The 17,560-nt window shown below is 39.3% G+C and overlaps 1 protein-coding gene across 3 annotated transcripts in view; it reads right to left on the bottom strand.

Moving 5' to 3' along the window:
- Nucleotides 1–1,143: 1,143 nt before the first annotated feature.
- SEC23IP (SEC23 interacting protein) overlaps nt 1,144–17,560 on the bottom strand; it is a 38,230-nt gene continuing 21,813 nt past the window's right edge. Inside the window, exons 13-19 of one of the 3 annotated variants that reach the window (XM_054581615.1) lie at nt 15,452–15,649; nt 12,068–12,223; nt 11,342–11,444; nt 9,370–9,555; nt 8,564–8,726; nt 7,944–8,045; nt 1,144–3,796 (exon numbers count right to left, since the gene is read on the bottom strand). In XM_054581615.1, the coding sequence (XP_054437590.1) occupies nt 7,964–8,045; nt 8,564–8,726; nt 9,370–9,555; nt 11,342–11,444; nt 12,068–12,223; nt 15,452–15,649 (888 nt within the window). In that variant the 3' untranslated portion in view covers nt 1,144–3,796; nt 7,944–7,963. Of the gene's footprint in view, nt 3,797–7,943; nt 8,046–8,563; nt 8,926–9,369; nt 9,556–11,341; nt 11,445–12,067; nt 12,224–15,451; nt 15,650–17,560 lie in introns of those variants that run through there. The other 2 variants (XM_054581613.1, XM_054581614.1) reach the window with 2 other exon arrangements.

Genomic DNA, 17,560 nt, shown 5'->3' with positions numbered 1-17,560 from the left:
TCATCTTGGTAATTCCCGTGGAGGAATGTTCAAGCTTAATGCAAAATTGGATGCAGATCTGTCGCTCTACTAGCTCAGTCATTCTGAATGTGACAGCCACACACATGTTCACTCAACAGCACCTACCACCCACAGTGACTAGTACAGTGAAGTCACCATCGTTCACACACCCGCATTCCAGTCCACTCTCCTGGGCTGCCAGGTTAACATCAATGTCGCACAAACCATTCTCATATTAACCATGGCTGGACTTTTTCTGGGCAGACCTCATACTTACCCCAAAACTTAATATAAGTTGTACAGTTTCCATTTATTTTAATCACGTTCTGGTTGTGAGATTCAAGAAGTGCACAGGTCTGTCAGGCTGGGACTGTGGTCTCCTCTCGTCATACGCCATGTTAACGAACCCGGCCTAGGCGATCATCCTCATCAGCTTTAGGATGCTTCTCTGATTTGCAATTTTGGACACTGACAATTTTAATGTTTGTCCCAAACTGTTCATATGAAACCAGAATAACTAGAGACTTGACTCCCCTCATTTGGGGAAAACGAGGGCATGATTCCTATTTAGCGGCTCGTTTCCAGGAGAGGATGAGCTGTATCTGGGAAAAAGGGAAGGGGAAGCGGTGTACCTTAACTCAGCAGCTCCACTCTCATCTAGCTTATATACTGAAATTTGGTGCAAGTTTTCACTTGAAAAAGGGTTTTGCTGCTTTTTAAAAGTTTGCAAACCACTGATATAAGTGGTCTTCCAAGGTCTCGTCCAAGTGTTAAATTATATTTTTGTTTCCAAAATTATTTTATTCAACAATATTTGGGAAGTGCCTGACTATGTGACGAGATTCTGCTAGGCCTGGTGGTTACAACAGTAAACAATACAAACAATATGCTAATAGAGACTCTGCCCTCAGGGCACCTACTGTTTGTTTGGTTTTTTGTAGGAAATTGAAGAGTGTTATAAATATCACAGGCAGAGTCACCAAACAATCCTATTTTATATTTTCTCGATGTTAAAATAAAACCACAAGATTTTCTGAAACTCAGCTGGCGCAGTTTCTTCCATGGACACTGCTTCAAGTTTACCTTTTCCTCTGCCCGAGACTCAGAAGACAGGCTGAATAATGCAGACAAAACCAGCTGTGATTTGAAAAATCACACGAGATTTTATTAAAATATACATAAATAACCCTTGTTTTTCTGAATGTTGTCAGTTTGGGGAAGTGAAAAATAAATGAAAAGTAGGAGCACAGGCACAGAGAACTGAAGACCGAAGGGAGTCAGGAAAACCGTAGCCCAGCCCGGGGCCGCCACTGGCAGCCTGAGAAAGCCACTTGGCGGCGTGTCCTCAGCCACACACTGAGGTGCGTGCAACACACGTTTTTGGGGGTCAACCGCAGGTCTAAAATTCTACTGTCCTAATTCCATTATTAGGAGCAAATGCTATGTATTAACTATATATATATAGCATGTACTCACAATAAAACGTAAATAAATGCCGAATTCATAGGAATACTTTTAAGGAAGACGAGAAACAGAAGTGTGCTGCTTAAAAAAATGCATTGATGTTACTGTTTTATTCACACTAATTAGAATATATACACAAAAATGTGTATCATATGTTACTTTGAAAAAATTCTATGTTCCATGAGAACTATGTAAACAGTGTAAAATGTTTCTACTGCATAACAAAAAAAGAAAAATCAGTATTCCCATGTAGTATTAGGAAAATAGTTAATGCAATTTAAAGTTATAGTAAAACAAAATGAAATATTACAGAATAGTCTTTTCATGAAGTAGATTCATGGTCTAGAAGCAATACATTTCATTCTTTCAACCACTTTGGTATAAGTGAAATTAATTAATACAAAGCAAAAAGAAAAAAAGAAGAAAACCATAAAACCTCTAGTTTGGCTCTCACATTAACTGGAATTTCAGCAATGAGGTGACACCCTACAAAACCCAGCCGGAGCACTGCCCCAAGCCCACCCCTAGTGGCACCGGCGGCCAGGAGGGCTTCCGAGGGCTTCCGTGCACCTTCCCCCACAGCTGTGCGTGAAAGGTTGCATAGAAACCTCCGCTTCAACTTGGAGTATAAGTGATCTTGGTTACTGCCTCTTAACAAATACAAACGACCCTGCATTACAGCAGCTCTGGACAATTCACATTTAAAGTAGAACATAAAATTTTTAAAAATCTTATTTCTATAGTTTCTCAAGAAATCCATATTTGAATAAAAGAACATACTACGTTAAAAAAATGCAAGTTTAACAGCCCACAGACAATAGGTTTTTAAGAAACAGAAACAGCCGTCTGCATGCCACAAAATTATCTTCACTGACATCACACATTACTTTGACAACTGTACAGCTAACTAATCTGAGGAATTTTTAACTGCGCCACTTTGATAATTACATTTTCTCATCTATACTGTCAAAGGCGGTACCGTTTCCACTGTGTCTTCATTCTGTATGTTTTCTTCTACATGAACCCCTACATCTGAGGAGTACATCTAAGCAACTGTCAGCGCATGACTTTTCTGTCATCCATCACAGGAGCAAACTGGGAATGTCCTCTGAGGATTTTCTCAGCAATGTCATTTATACTGTGACTTTTTGGAAAGACCTAAAAAGTCTTTTAAAGAAAAAAAGAATCCTTGGTGAACCTCACAAACTTACAGTAATAATATAATAATGCACTGCTGTTCCTTTCTGAACCAAAAGAACATGCTGTCAAGGGCTCCACTTGACTGAGCACACACTGTAAAGTGCCTCTGAACAAGGAACACTGCGAGCGCAAGTCCTCAGACAGGCCCTGGGAAGGGAAGGGACAGAGTGCGGCCAGGAGCATGCCGGGGGTTAATTCAGCATGATAATCTTTATAACATAATGAGTACAGAAAGTAAAAGGAAGCTTCTGACAGGTTAATCTGGGGCTTTTTGAAGAACAAGTCTAGAAAGGAATAAATGAGATGAATATAAAAGAATTCAGCAAAACTGATCTCTGCTTGAATGAACGATGTATGGAAGAATTGTTAATATTTTAAATTAATTACTTCATAGTATTAGGACAGTATTAGGAACTTAAATTCTTGCCTAAATTTTACAACCAAGTATAAGAAATAAAATAGTAAAGAGTGAACTAATTAAGTGTGAAAGGTTCTTACTTTTTCACATTAGGTAATATTAAAATCCAGGGACTACTATACATTTTAGAGTTGTGTTCATTTCGTGGAGAGACTGTTGGGGAACTTAAATCATTTCAAAATTCACTTGGAATAATCGCCAAGACTATCGTCTACTGATAGCCTGCACTGCCAGACAGTAAAAACTGTGAAGTTACAACAAAACACCATATTTCAATGAATCTAATGCACCATTATTTTTTATACCATGCGAAGAAAAGATGCCCAGGATAGGAAATCTAAAAGGAGACAGAGGCCTTCACAAAAAGTGAGAACGTCAAATGGCCACGACCTCGATGAAGGATTAAAAAAATACCCCTTCCCACAGAAGGGATGACAAAGAAGTCTGTACACCTCCTCCTTAGCCATGGGAAGAGGGGGAAAAATTCCTTGGTATTTCAACTGATACATCCACAAGGTCCTGCCTGCAAATTCTGTGGTCTCAATTCACAACACCAGCACAGTTCAAGAAAATCTCAGAGAAGTCAGTTTAAGCAGATGCAGGTTGGTAGTGCCCCCCAGCGACTGGCCGTAGAAACTGCAAGCCACGTTGGGAAGAACTCCACTTTCATCGAGGCAACGGCTGATTTTAAGATGCATTCCAAGTTTAAAGATTCTAAAATGTGAAAAATATATAATATGAAGTCAGTGAAATAATATGGTATACAGATAACTAAGTCTATAAAAGAGATGCACAAAGACTAGAAAACAAATATTGGACACATGCTAAAAACTGTCAAACAATAGCATATCATAAAAACATCAAACCAATGACAATGAAGGTGCATTATTCAAAGCATGGCACAGGCAAAAAATATTGAGAAAAAACTTAAATTCCTCTCTAAACCACATTCTTCTAACTATAAAGCCAAATGAAAACACCATTTAAGAACTTAAAAAAATAAATGATTAAGTAATAATCTTAAAGTACCAGCTACATATTTTAAAACCATGTTCTCTGCCCCCAAAAATCCAAAGCATAAGCAAAAATAAATGGCACATTTCAAACTGGAAAAAAATGTATTTGCAATGGCAAAAGGTTACTATCTTTAAATATCACAATTATAAATTAGTAAGAAATAAAAATACCCTACCCCACAGCAAAAGCAAAGGTAAGAATAGGCAATTGACAAAACAATAAACACAAACAGCCAAATAAATACACCAAAAAAAAAGCTCAATTCATTAGTAATGAAAATGTAAAATAAAACAATGATACAGCAATTTCTATCAAGTTGGCAAAGTTTTAAAAAACAATTATACTCGGTGTTGGCAAGGGTGCAGAAAAACTAGCACATATATTGCTGGTTTAATAAAAATTGAGACAAGCTTTCTGAAATGTCACTTAGCAATAAGTATAAATCAAAATACCTTTTAAAATGTGCAATATGCTTAGATCTACAATGCTGCTAAGGAATTTATCCCAAGCAAACAGTCAGAAATGTAGGTACAATACATGTCAGAATTATTTATAATAGTGAAAACTGGAAAAATCACCTAAACACCCCACCATGTATTTTAGTAAGTAAACCAATAAAATGGAACACAATGCAACTACTAAATACTATGTATCACTGAAGCAGTTTGTACCAGTAAAAGGATAACCTAAATACCTATCAGCAAGGAATAGGTTATATAAATTACAGTATAACAGCAAATGGAATACTATACTATCATTAAAAAGAATGAGGCAGCTCTTATATTATGATATAGTCTTCTCTCTTCCTGAAATATCTTCCCACAGACATCCACCTGGCACTTGCTCAAATGATACTTTATCAGTTAGAGTGTCCTTTGCCACATTATATACAAAGGCACTGCCTCTGATGCTTACTTACCCTATTGCTGTTTATAGCCATCTGACACAATCCATCTGTTTATTCACCGCCTGTCCTCCCCCAAAGAAAAAAAGATCCCTTTTTTCTGGAGGGGAGAGACTGTGTGTAGTCCACCAGGTGAATCCCAGGGCCTAAAGCGGCAGCTGGTACTCAGTGCAGCTTCACCAAATACTGAATGACTGCACGGTGTGCGGGCGCACAGGGAAGAGGCAGATGGGTGCCTGGATAAATGGGTGTGCGGATATGGAAATATCTCAAAGATACAAAGGTAGTAACGGTTTGTCTATTTTGCTATCATTTGCCTTTTAAAAAGGAAAGAAAATCACGTGCGTTAACATATCCTTAGGACACTGATTGCCTCTGGGAAAGAAAACTGGGGAAGAGACAGGGAGAGCCTTCACTTCTGTCACTCAAAAGCTGAACCAACTGTAAGTATAACTCATTGAGAAAAAAATAAAAATTACACATCCACTCACTAACACAACTGTAGGCTATGGGAAAATTACACAACATATTCTTAAGTGGGAACAACAGGCTACAAAATAACAAATAATATAAAATACATGAGACTTAGAAAAGCTTAGAAGGATTAACTTCTAACATTTTTAATTGGCAAGATTATAGGTGATTTCCGTTGCTTCTCATTCCTTTCTGTATTTCCTAAGGTTTCTGTATGAGGTACTATTATTTTATAATTTTTCAAATTGCTTTTAAGCACAAAGAGCATTTGCTTAGCAGAGTATGACAGCACCTGCACCGGACCCTCGGACATAGCGACGCACTGCCCTGCCCCAGGGGTCCCCGCTTCGGACAGAGGGCGCTCTCTCCTGGGACTCTCCGACCGCCTCCCGCCCCCCGGCCTCTCAGCTTCTTCACTCTCCATCACTTCCTTTGGCGCCCTTGTCTTTTTCTTCCTGTCTTACCAACAAAACCCTAATTTTAGTAACACCAAGTATCTGCTTACTCTCAGTGTCACCCAAGTAGTGGCACATGGCCAGAAAAAAGCCAAGCAATCATGTTCGCTGTACTCACTTCAAATTTTTGACCAAAATATCCAATAAGCATTCATTCAAGCCTGCAATACAACCCCACCACGCTTGGCTGGGAGAGTCCTTCCCGCATGCTGAGATGAGCCTCTCTCTGCTCCTCCCTCCTTGTGTCTCCCTCAGGCCCTGGACTGGTGGCCTTCCCTTCCCAAACACCCGAGAGGAGGCCGAAGTAACCAGAGGAGCCCCTCTTCCCACCACCCATTTCACCCCGCAGCCCTCTCCACGCCCTCAGCCGGCCTCCTCCTCCGGTGCCACGTAAAGATAGATGCACCCCTGCTCCCTTCCCAAGGCTCAACCCTGCGGCCTGCCCTGGGCCCATGCCCTGTTGCCTCTTCAAGTATTTTCTCTGAGAACTGTCCCCTTTTGCTCTGGTATTATCAGTCTCCCCCCTCAATAATGAATCACTGCCATTAGTAAACAAACAGACCCTAGTATCATACAACGTCCCCGTCTTATTTCTGTTACCCTTCCCAGCACAACTCTTCCCCCCACCCCCCAACCCAGTCCTTGACCTCTCCTCAGTCCACTTTCCCTCTGCTCAAGGTCACTGGTGATGTGCGTCCAAGCCCTCCTCAAGACAACAGCAAATTCTTGGCCCCCCCTCACTGGACCCCTCAGCAGCATCTGACATGGTCGCCCACGCTCTCCTGGGGGCAACCTTCCCTCCGCTGCCCTGAGATCGCAACCCCTGGGCTGTCTTCCACGTCACTGGCTCCTCCTTCTCAGCAGACCCCTTTCTCTTCGCCGCCGACACACTCCTTCTAGGTGGTCTCACCCAGTCTGTGCCTTCCAAGGGCAAGTATAAGCTGGGGATTCTAAAGGTGTTATTTTTAGCTCTGAGCTTTCTTCTGTGCTTCAGGCCAGCTACTGGCTGAACAAAGCAGAACTCCTGATTCCTCGTCCCCAGCAGCACCCCCCAAACCCTCCACAAGCCCTCCCTGGAAAAGGTACCACCTTCCAACCAGTTGCTCACATCAGAATCCCAAGAGTCACATTCCACAATGAATTCATCAGTAAGTCCTAAACAACTCTACCTCCAAGAGACCTGAATTCAATCCTTGTTGACCATCCCTGCCACTATACCCCTAGTCCGAGTTGGCCTTCCTCCGTCCTTGCTCTATAGTCTACCCTCCAACCAACACCCAGAGCAATCTTTCTGAAGTATAAACCAAATCATGTCCCTTCTTAAAAACCCCGAACGCTTCCATTACACTTAAGAGTAAAATGCAACTGCCTTACCAGTTCCCTCATAACCAGGCCCACTACTTCTGCCCCTCTTCCTCGATCCTCCCCTTCACTTACTGTCCTCTGGCCATACTGGCCGGCTTTCTGCCCCTCACACTGTCCGTCTGTTCTCATCTTGTGACCTTCATAGCTGTTCTTCTGCTTCGATTGCTCTTCCCCTTCTCTTCAGATCTCCAGCTTCCTTCCCATTATTCAAATTTCAACTCAAGTGTCATTAAGTCAGCAAGGCCTTAGCCAGAAGCAACCCCAGTCACTCTCCGCAGCTCATTTTACCTCTTACCCGTTGGCATCATTCGACAAATGAACCCTCCCTCTTAAGCAAGAAAACTAAACCTCTATTTGTTCTACTTAGGTTCTGTTATCTACAACCAAAAATTCCTAGCTGATGTTCCTAAGAATTTATTTTTAAAAGAAACTGAAATTAAAAGAACTCAAATTCTATGCAGAATTAAAAGATTATAACATATCAGAAGTATAAATTGTTCACTAATTCCTTTCCTTTACTATCTAAATTTTTAAATAAAAAAGCACTCAGAGGAAACAGAAAAAAGAAGAAATTATGGTCAACCCCATAAAAAGGACCTCAGAATGAAGCATTCAGAATTTATACACACAATAAAGATATACTCACACAGTGAAACTGAAGTCCAGTCAATGCTGGGGCTGTTCTGGACTAATGTTCATTGTTCGATAGATTTCTTTAAGTAATAACAGGGCAGTATCTTCAGATTCCCTATCAAAAAAGAAAAAAAAAGCACATTTACTTAAGAGACATTTAGTGGACATTAATCTCTATGTCTAAAGATGGAAAATGCAGGTTTTGTTCTATTCAACTCCACTTAAGAAGAGCAAGTGAAATTGAAATAGTGTAATCACAAAGTTGTCCTTAAAAATTGGATGGATACCACTCAGCTCCAAAACCACCACGTTGCAGCTCCCCTTGGTGAGCAGGGATATATGCAAGGATGGCTTTTCTAAGGCCCTCCCCTGTCACTTCCGATCTGCGAAAGGCATCCCTGCAAAAACAGTGTGCAAGTAACAAAGGGCTTTTGGTCAAAGGCAGATGACGTCCTGCCACCTTGTGAGTAACCAAACTAAATCAGGAAAATGCTGATTTTGAACATATGGGTGTTCAAATTAATACTCCATAACAAGTGATAAATCAGCAAGAGAGTCTCACTAAAACTAAAACTGCTTCCCGCACAAGCACCTAAAGGCCACATGAATGGTATCAGAGATGAAAATACTTACCAATAGCATAAATGACTCTGAAGAGCGAAAAGATATTCATTAAAACTCTCTATTGGCTTTTCCTGAAGAACGTAGTCAATGCGGCGGCCTCCATTTAGCATTCCAACCTTTCCTAAGTAGTCCTCATCCTTGGAAAAATCTGGACTTTCAACAATCTTTTCTGCTAGAATTCAAACCATTTCAATATCAAAGTCAATCACTTAATCATTTTCCCTTGATTTTAGCTGACTTACTGGGCTCAATGAGAATATTGCTTGACACACGTAGCAACCTGGGGAGCCAGCAGGCTCACTTCCCAGTCCTCCAAAGAGCCAGGGGAAGAGGGGCTGGTTACCCCAGAGAGAGGAGAAAGAGCCAAGGAGCTGGCAGAGGTTTTGAAGAAAAGGGGTGAGAGGGCATTGCAGAGAGAAAAGAAATAGAATTAGAATCTGAAAAAAATCGAAAACATCAAGGCACAATGACCTGACATTGCAGTAAAGTCCATAACAACACAGTTAAACAACAGCATCAGAAAAGATAATTCCTCAGCGTGGGTCTTTCAACTGCTTGACTATAAACTTAGTTCTCAACTCTGATATAACACTCTGGCCTTAGGAATCTCAATACCGTTTTAACATTGCAGAGTAAAAAAGTTCAACTACTAGACAGAAACCTAGTAAAAAAGGACACATTTTGAAGTATAGTTTATCGTAAGAAGGGTCTTCACATTTTAACAAAAAAGACTAGAGGAAAAGCACCATTAAATTATTTATGTATCACAAATAACATTTGGAACAACTGGAGAAGGCCTCAAATATCAAATTTACCTTCAACAACTTGCTTTTCTTCTTCTTCTTTGATTTGATGGGCTACCTTCTCCAATTCTTCTTGTAACTGAGTTGAAGAGGTATGAGCACGAGCAAACTCATTTAATGTCTGCCAAGCACTTTTCAGAGAGCTAATAAAACCCTGCTTCAAATCAGATCCCATGCGAGAGAGACTTTCTTTCAACTCTAAAGAGATCAAGACAACACATCAAGTTACTAGTCTGTGGGTAAAATTCTGCACCAAAATTAAAACACAAGTTAACATTATTCTCAAGCAGGTGGAACCATTTAGTCTTCTCTTAAATGTCATGTACATGGAGAATCTCAACCAAAAATCTTCACTATGTTAAAATGTTTTGAGGAATCTTATCCCTATCATTTCTGTAATGACTAAACTTGATCCAACCAAAACCTGTAAATTTGCTCCCTCCAAAAAAAGAAAAAAGACTTCAATACCATAAAGATGTAATTAAACACAAACGTGATTTTTTCTTACTCTAGGTTAAAAAGTAGACATGCAAAATTTAAAAAATGACTTTTTCTAATCTCTAACAGTGAAATGATTTTGAAAATGCGAAAAGTACAATTTAAATTGCTAATTTAAAAACGAATAAACTCCTACTCCTTTACCTTTTCTACTTTTGTCTAATAATTCCTATTTGAAATCAAGTTCTTTGAGTATCAAATTTCTCATTTTAACTCCAAAAGAGTTAAAATACTTTTTAAAAATATGATAAAAGCAAAACAAAAGTAAAAAAGACTTAAATAAGAGGGCATGATCACTTTTCCTTCTTTTAAATCTGTGGATAAATAATATACACCATAAATAGACATAAGAAAAACTTAAACCCCACTTAGGATTATTATTGATCCACATATTTAATGAGTTTTTTTTTTAAAGGAAAAGTGTCTAGTTAGCAAGGAAATAAAAGCCCACTTGACTTGAAGACCATCGAACTTATTTCTTGATGGTTTGGTCAGTTCAAATGTTACTCTGCTTTCCAATGCCCAAAATTTTAACCAAAATCTACAGGGTCTGTCCAGAAAAAATTCAACCATTGTTAATACAATGAGAATGGTTTGCACGACATCAACGTAACCTGGCAGCCAAGGAGTGGACTGGAATGCACATGTGTGAATAATGACTTCACTGTACTAGTCAGTGAGAGCGGGAGACACCGATGAGTGAGCAAGTGCGCTGTGTGGCCATCACATTCAAAATGACTGAGCGAGTAGAATAACGAACCTGCATCAAATTTTGCGTTAAGCTTGAACATTCCTCCACAGAAACTATTCAGATGATTCAGAAAGCTGTAGGTAGGGACAAATGGTGCCTGGCAGCTTCATCACGGTAACACACCTGCTCATGCAGCACTTCTCGTGCAGAGGTTTTTGGTGAAACATGAAGTCACCCAGGTGACTCAGCCCCCTCTTAGCCCAGATTTGGCGCCCTGCAACTTCTGGCTTTTCCCAAAACTAAAATCACTTTTTAAAGGGAAGAAATTTCAGACCATCAATGAGATTCAGGAAAATATGACAGGGCAGCTGATGGTGACTGGGAGAACTGTGTGATGTTTCAAGGTGCCTACTTTGAAGGGGATTCAGGTGTCATTGTCCTAAGTATCATGTTTCTTGTATCTTCTTCAATAAATGTCTCTATTTTTATATTACATGGATGGGTACTTTCTGGACGGACATCATATGCACCACATCACTTTATTACCATCTTCCCCCCAGTCCAAAATATCTCAGCAATTACAATGTTATCAAGAGTAAAGTCACCAAGGAGAATTAACTCATTCATAACTAGCTTTACAGCACTCCCAAATAGTTAGTAAACAAGTTCTAAACATAGTAGGCACTTAACATTAACTGTGTAAGAAAGGAATTGTTAACATTTTTTTGATTTATTACAAATGGCAGATTAAAAAACAAGGAGAAGGAAACAAGTTTTATAATATTTGCTTTTTACCTAAATGAAGCCTTTTTCTGCCTTTGTGATGTGGAATGAGAACGGCTTTTAGGTCCAAATCTGGAACAATCATAGGTTCTAGTCTGTATGCCACTGGATCAAGCTGTAAATAGAAGAATTAAAATTTATGAAAAACTAGTTTATATTAAGTCACATACCTCAGTTGGGTGAAAAAAACAAAAAACTGGCAAACCAGATATTTTGATTTTTTTATTCACACCTATTCAAATATTGGTAATTATAAGAAGACTTTCAAGTTTGTGGGTAAAATTACTTTGCAAACAAAGCAATAGAATTATTTCCTTGAACAAACTCTTTTTGGTGGAAACATTTATTGGAACATATCATACTGTATCTATTAGGACACAGAAGTAAGTTGTACAAAATCCAGATCAGTATTAATTCCTAAGAGATAAGAATCTGAGACTATATTAGGATAAATATCACAGGTTCTTCATCTTCTTCAAAACAGGAAGCTGCCTTGGCTGGTGTGGCTCAGTGGACTGAGCACTGGCCTGTGAACCAAAGGGTCCCTGGTTCAATTCCGAGCCAGGACACATGCCTAGGTTGTAGGCTAGACCCTAGTTGGGGGCACATAAGAACCAAGCACACATTGATGTTTCTCTCCCTCTCTTTCTCCTTCCCTTCCCCTCTCTCTATAAATAAAATGAACTTTAAAAATCTTAAAAAAAAAAACAAACCAGGAAGCTAATTCAATGCACTCACCGGATGGTAAATATTGAAGAATCCTTTACAGGTGGGAAGCCTGTAGTTCTCATCTATTCGATCCACTCCTCGAATAGTAAGAAACATACCAACTGGAGATCCCAATGCAAAGAAAATCTCTGGTTCAAAGTCTAATGGGCTATAAACAACAGAAACCTAGAAAAAACCAAAGAACAATAAAAGATGATCATTCCAATGATCGTAAGTTGAAAATATCTTAAGTGAAAAATGCATTTAATAGAGAACATCATAGCTTAGCGTAGCCTACCTTAAACATGCTCAGAACACTTACATTAGCCTACAGTTGAGCAAGATCATCTAACACAAAGTCTATTTTATAGTAAAGTGTTGAATATCTCATGTAATTCATGTGAAAACACAAAACACAATATCCAGAACGCACTGGCTGTCTGCCCTGTGATCGCGTGGCTGCCTGGGAGCTGTGCTCACTGCCACTGCCCCGCACCACAAGGGCGTGTCCTTCCACAGACCACTAGGCCAGGAAAAGACCAAAGTCCTAAACTCCAAGTATGGTTTCTATTGCACACATATCACTTCTGAACCATGACAAAGTTGAACCTCCACAAGTTGGGGGCTGTCTGTACTAGTGAGGGAGCCAGGGAGAAAAGCAATCTGACAAACTGCCAGTAGGAGTGCCAGCTGCCACAGCCTTTCAACTGGCAAGTGGCAACAACTACCAACATTTTCACGTGTACATCCTTTGGCCCAGCTAACCTTCTTCTACTTATTTAACTGAAAGAAAGAATAAAGAATGTGCACAGGAAAACTAGTTTAAAACTGTTCCTCACTGGATCACTTAGAAGACTAGAAAATTGAAATATCTTGTATGTCCAATGTTATCTGTCCTCCCCAAAAAGATACAGATCAGTACCTCTGACCTTATTTGGAAATAGTAGTAGTCAAGTTAAAATAAAGTCTTTAGGGTGGGCCCTGACCCAATGGAATTGGTATTATTATAAAAAGGAAAAACTTGGGCAGAGACAGAAACGCACAAAGGCAAGATAATGAGAAGACACAGGAAAACGCCACGTGAAAATGGAGGATTGCATCTGTAAGCCAAGGAACATGAGGCAAACCACCAGAAGCAAGAAAGGGGCAAGGAAGGACTCCTCTACATGACCCTGCTGACACCTCGATCTTGGACCTCCAGCCTCCAGAACTGTGAGTATAAATTTCTGTTGTTTTAAGCCACTTAATTTGTAGTACTTTGCTATGGCAGCCCTATGACATTAATATAGCCAATAAGTAAATGTCAAAATAAATCATTATCTTTCAAAACAGTGAAACACAGCAGTCATTAAAAATTAAGTTGTAGCCCCGACTGGTAGGGTTCAGTGAGTTGGGCACTGTCCTGCAAACCGAGGGTTTGCCAGTTTGATTCCCAGTCAGCGCATATGCCTGGGTTGCAGGCCAGGTCCCCAGCTGGGTGTGTGTGAGAGGCAACTGATCAATGTTTTTCTCCCTCTCTTTTTCCCTTCCTTCCCTTCTCTCTAAAAATAAATTAATAAAATACTTTTAAAAAAAGAAGTTGTAGAAAAATACAGAAACAAAATATATTCATAATACAGTTGCCCCTTGAACAACATGAGTCTGAACTGCATGGGTCCACTTATATACAGATTTTTTCAATAAATACTGTAAATGTATGTTTTCTTATGATTTTCTTAGTAACATTTTCTTTTCTCTAGCTTACTTTAAAAACACAGTACATAATACATGTAACATATAAAATACATGTTAACCGACTATTTTATGTTATCAGAACAGCTTCCAGTCCATAGAAGGCTATCAGCAATGAAGTTCTGGGAGAGTCAAAGATCATTCGCAGCCTTGTGACCACATGCAAGGCCAGCGCCCCAACCCCCTTTTGTTCAAGGGTCAACTGTATACTGCTTGGAAACAGCAGTATGTTTTAGTTAAACATTACATGTAGTATTTTCCCATTTTTGTTAAAATATATAAGTAAGTAGAAGCTCAAAGAAAAGTCTAGAAGGCCTTCTTCAAACCCCTAATGGTGGTTAGTTCTGGTTAAGGACATTTTGAGATTATTTGTTAATCTTCATTTGCTTAATCGGTGTTTCTTTCTTGGCTCCCTGGAAACGAATGATGCACAATGCTGCTATGATTTGGAATGCCCAAGGACCTTTTGGGTAACAGATCCCATGGCCCACCCCAGCCCACCCACCATGGAGGTGGCAGGTGACCTGAGCTGGGTCAATCAACCTGTGCCCCATTCCCGAGGCAACAAGAATTGGTCCCAAATGGACTCATGACTTAAACTAGATCAAGTAAAATACCTTCTTGAAACTTCCTAACAGGACCTACTAGCAGGGTAGATTCCTTATCCTTGTGACCATAAAGCGGTAAGGAAATGAGCACAAAGCCACGGACACCCATGATTCCAGTTTCCTGAAGAAAGCCAAGTTCCAGAGCAAGGCACACAGTGAGGATCCTGTTGGCATGGAGCCCCTGGTTCTACAAGTCTCCTACACCCTGATCCTTCACAGTGAGGTGAGGAATTATCTGTCTTTATTTGCTAGAGTCTGTTCAAATTTGCTCATGTTTTTAAAAATGAGAGGCATTTTTTAAAAGGCAATCTTTATAAATAAATTGGGCTTAAAAGCTTGAACAAGCTGCCGTGGCTGGTGTGGCTCAGTGGATTGAATTCTGGCCTGCGAGCAAAGGGTCGCCGGTTCAATTCCTAGTCAGGGCACATGCCTAGGTTGCAGGCCTGGTCCCCGGAAGGGGGCACACAAGAGGCAACCACACATTGATGTTTCTCTCCCTCTCTTCCTCCCTTCCCCTCTCTAAAAATAAATAAATAAAATATTTTTTTTAAAAAAAGCTTGAACAAGCTGTAGCAAACATTCAGTTCCATTTTCTTCTGCCTTCTTGACATCACTCATAAACTCGCGATAATGGACTTTTATAATAATAAATATACTAAAGAAATGTCCAAAAAACTTTCAGACTTCTAAGCCATTGAGACACAAGCATATCAAAGTATATTGTTAAATGCAGCATGATCAACTACTTGATCGATTCCGCAAGGAAAGAACTGTGAGTACTAAAAACACCACTGCCCCTTCTGCTGCCAGTGACTATGAGAGAATGCTGCTGTAAAACTGAGTGATGAAAAACTGAAATAAAGACAATTTCAAAAGTTAGATTATGTATTCAGTACACATTCAATCCCTTATTTTGAACATTATAAAAGAAGTGTACAAGTTTTATTAAGATCAGGTTTCTCTAGCCCTCCCATAAATGTTGAATAAATATTTAAGGAATTTAAAAATATGTGATCATAATAAAGATATGTGATTCCAACATAAACTATGCAGCTCTAGTCACAGGTAAACTTACCTGTCCAGTGCCGACTTCAAAAGACTCATAATCAACATGAACAGAAGAAACATAAGTACCAACTGGAAGTTTCCTTTTGGAATCAGTAGACTCAGAGGGGAGAGAAGCTGTTTCTTTAGGTTTCTGAGCACTTTCTTCTTGTTCTTTTGTCGAAGCTGCCATCACTGCCTTCTTTTCTGAGGCTGCTTTTTTCTGTTCCTGTGACATACCAAAATTTCATAACATAACCTTGAGGAAAAAAGTCCATTTATGAGTTATCACCACAAAACATGCTGTCTCAATATTAAGGAATGAGAAATTCCTTAGGCACAACAGTGATGTAGTAGCATTAAGGAAATGTCCCTCTTAGAGACACATACTAAATATTTATGAAAGAAATGCCATTATGTCTATAATTTACTTTAAAATTCTTAAGAAAAAAGATTATGAAGCATGAAAAATACAGCAAAATAGCTACAATTCAATCTAAATATTGATTTATCATTATACTGTAATATTTTCCCACATAAAGTTTTAATGAAAGTGTAAAAATGCCAATTTCTTCAAGATATAAACTTTAGAAAGTTTAGAAGTATTATATAATTTTAAAATACATACTTCTATAAAGATGCCTAACTTAGGAGAAATTTCTTCACTCCACATTATGTCTGCATGGAACCACTACAAGTTTTCCTCAAAAGCATTTGGGGAGGAATGAAGAAGCGCACTGCTCTATAGTCACAATAGAATAACTACTCAGAACATAAAAGTGATGAATAGCAATGATCCAACCATTTGGTGAATCACACACACACAAAAAGTTTGAGTAAAAGAAGCCAGATACAAAAGAGTACATACACAGTGTTCATTCTATTTACATAGAACAGGCAAACTTTCAATAGTGATAGAAATCAGAACAGTAGTTGTATGTGGAAGAAGCGTACTAGAAAGCAGCATGCGTGACAGAAATATTCCATTTCTTGTTTTACGTTGTGATTACAAAGGTGCGAAAATTGTCAAAACTTATTGCCACAAATACTTAAGATCAATTTATCTCCACATTTCAGTAAGTGAACAAAAGCTTCGGGAGCATTATGGAAAAGGTGTATCTAAAAAGGAGATGAAACCCATTCACACTGATTTGTCATCACACAGATACAGCAGCAGCAATGCCAGGGTAGACCTGTCCCCTCCCCACAAGCACATGTTCCAGTGGCCCTCAATCCACAGGCTGTGAATGACTGCGTAAGTCTCTGTTTAAACTGTTATTGACAGTGCCTAAACAAAACAGCTTGCCAAATCAGTCTTATCTGTCACAGAACCCCAAATACCATGTTTTGGCGTGTATAATGAGTATGTGCTCCCACACTTAATGCGCACCCAAGTTTTTGTGCACATGATGTATGGGATTATTATGCCCATTACTATACCACTGTATAATGCATATCTTTCTCTCGAAAATTTGGGCAAAAACAGTGCACACTGTACACGGCAAAATACAGAACTAGGAAATCAGGAAGAGTCCAACTGGTTAATTCAACAGGCAATACAGGAAAAAGGAAACTCTGCCAGCCACCTTGGAACTGATTCCACCCTTCATGTTTCGGAAGGCTTATCTCCGCCCTTGGAAGGTAGCACAGGATTAACCCAAAAACCCAAAATGAAGGGCGTTTCCGGGGTTCTCCAGTTTAAATTTGCTTTCTCCCTCAGAAGCGTATCCCGTTTCATTCACAGAACTTACTCTCTCAACTGCTTAAGAGAGCTGTCTAAATAGATCATAAATTGTCCTGTTGTAAACTGTTTTGTTTCCCCTAGACTCATGCAATAATTATAAAAACATACACATACTTGACTATCAATATTCCCAACATTAAAAACTATTCCTTTCCAAATGAAAATCACTAAGATAGATTACAAAGGGACAAAAAGACTCAGACTATAAATACTTGATGTCCATATTATAAAATAATTGGCTAATTTTGGTCCCATTACTTCAGTTACACTAAATCAACAGGACACACTATATTATCTAATTATTCATCTGGCAGCACCTTGTTATCTATGAAAGATGAAGAGTGATCTTCATCTTTCATGAAGAGCAACATGGCTGGGAAGACGTCATGGTTCACC

This window comes from Pteronotus mesoamericanus, unplaced genomic scaffold, assembly GCF_021234165.1.
Source record: "Pteronotus mesoamericanus isolate MK-2021 breed Mesoamerican mustached bat unplaced genomic scaffold, CSHL_Meso_final contig_657, whole genome shotgun sequence".
In the NCBI taxonomy this organism is placed as follows: Eukaryota; Metazoa; Chordata; class Mammalia; order Chiroptera; family Mormoopidae; genus Pteronotus; species Pteronotus mesoamericanus.
Note: the sequence above shows the minus strand (reverse complement) of the source record. Positions and strands in the feature narration are given on the sequence as shown.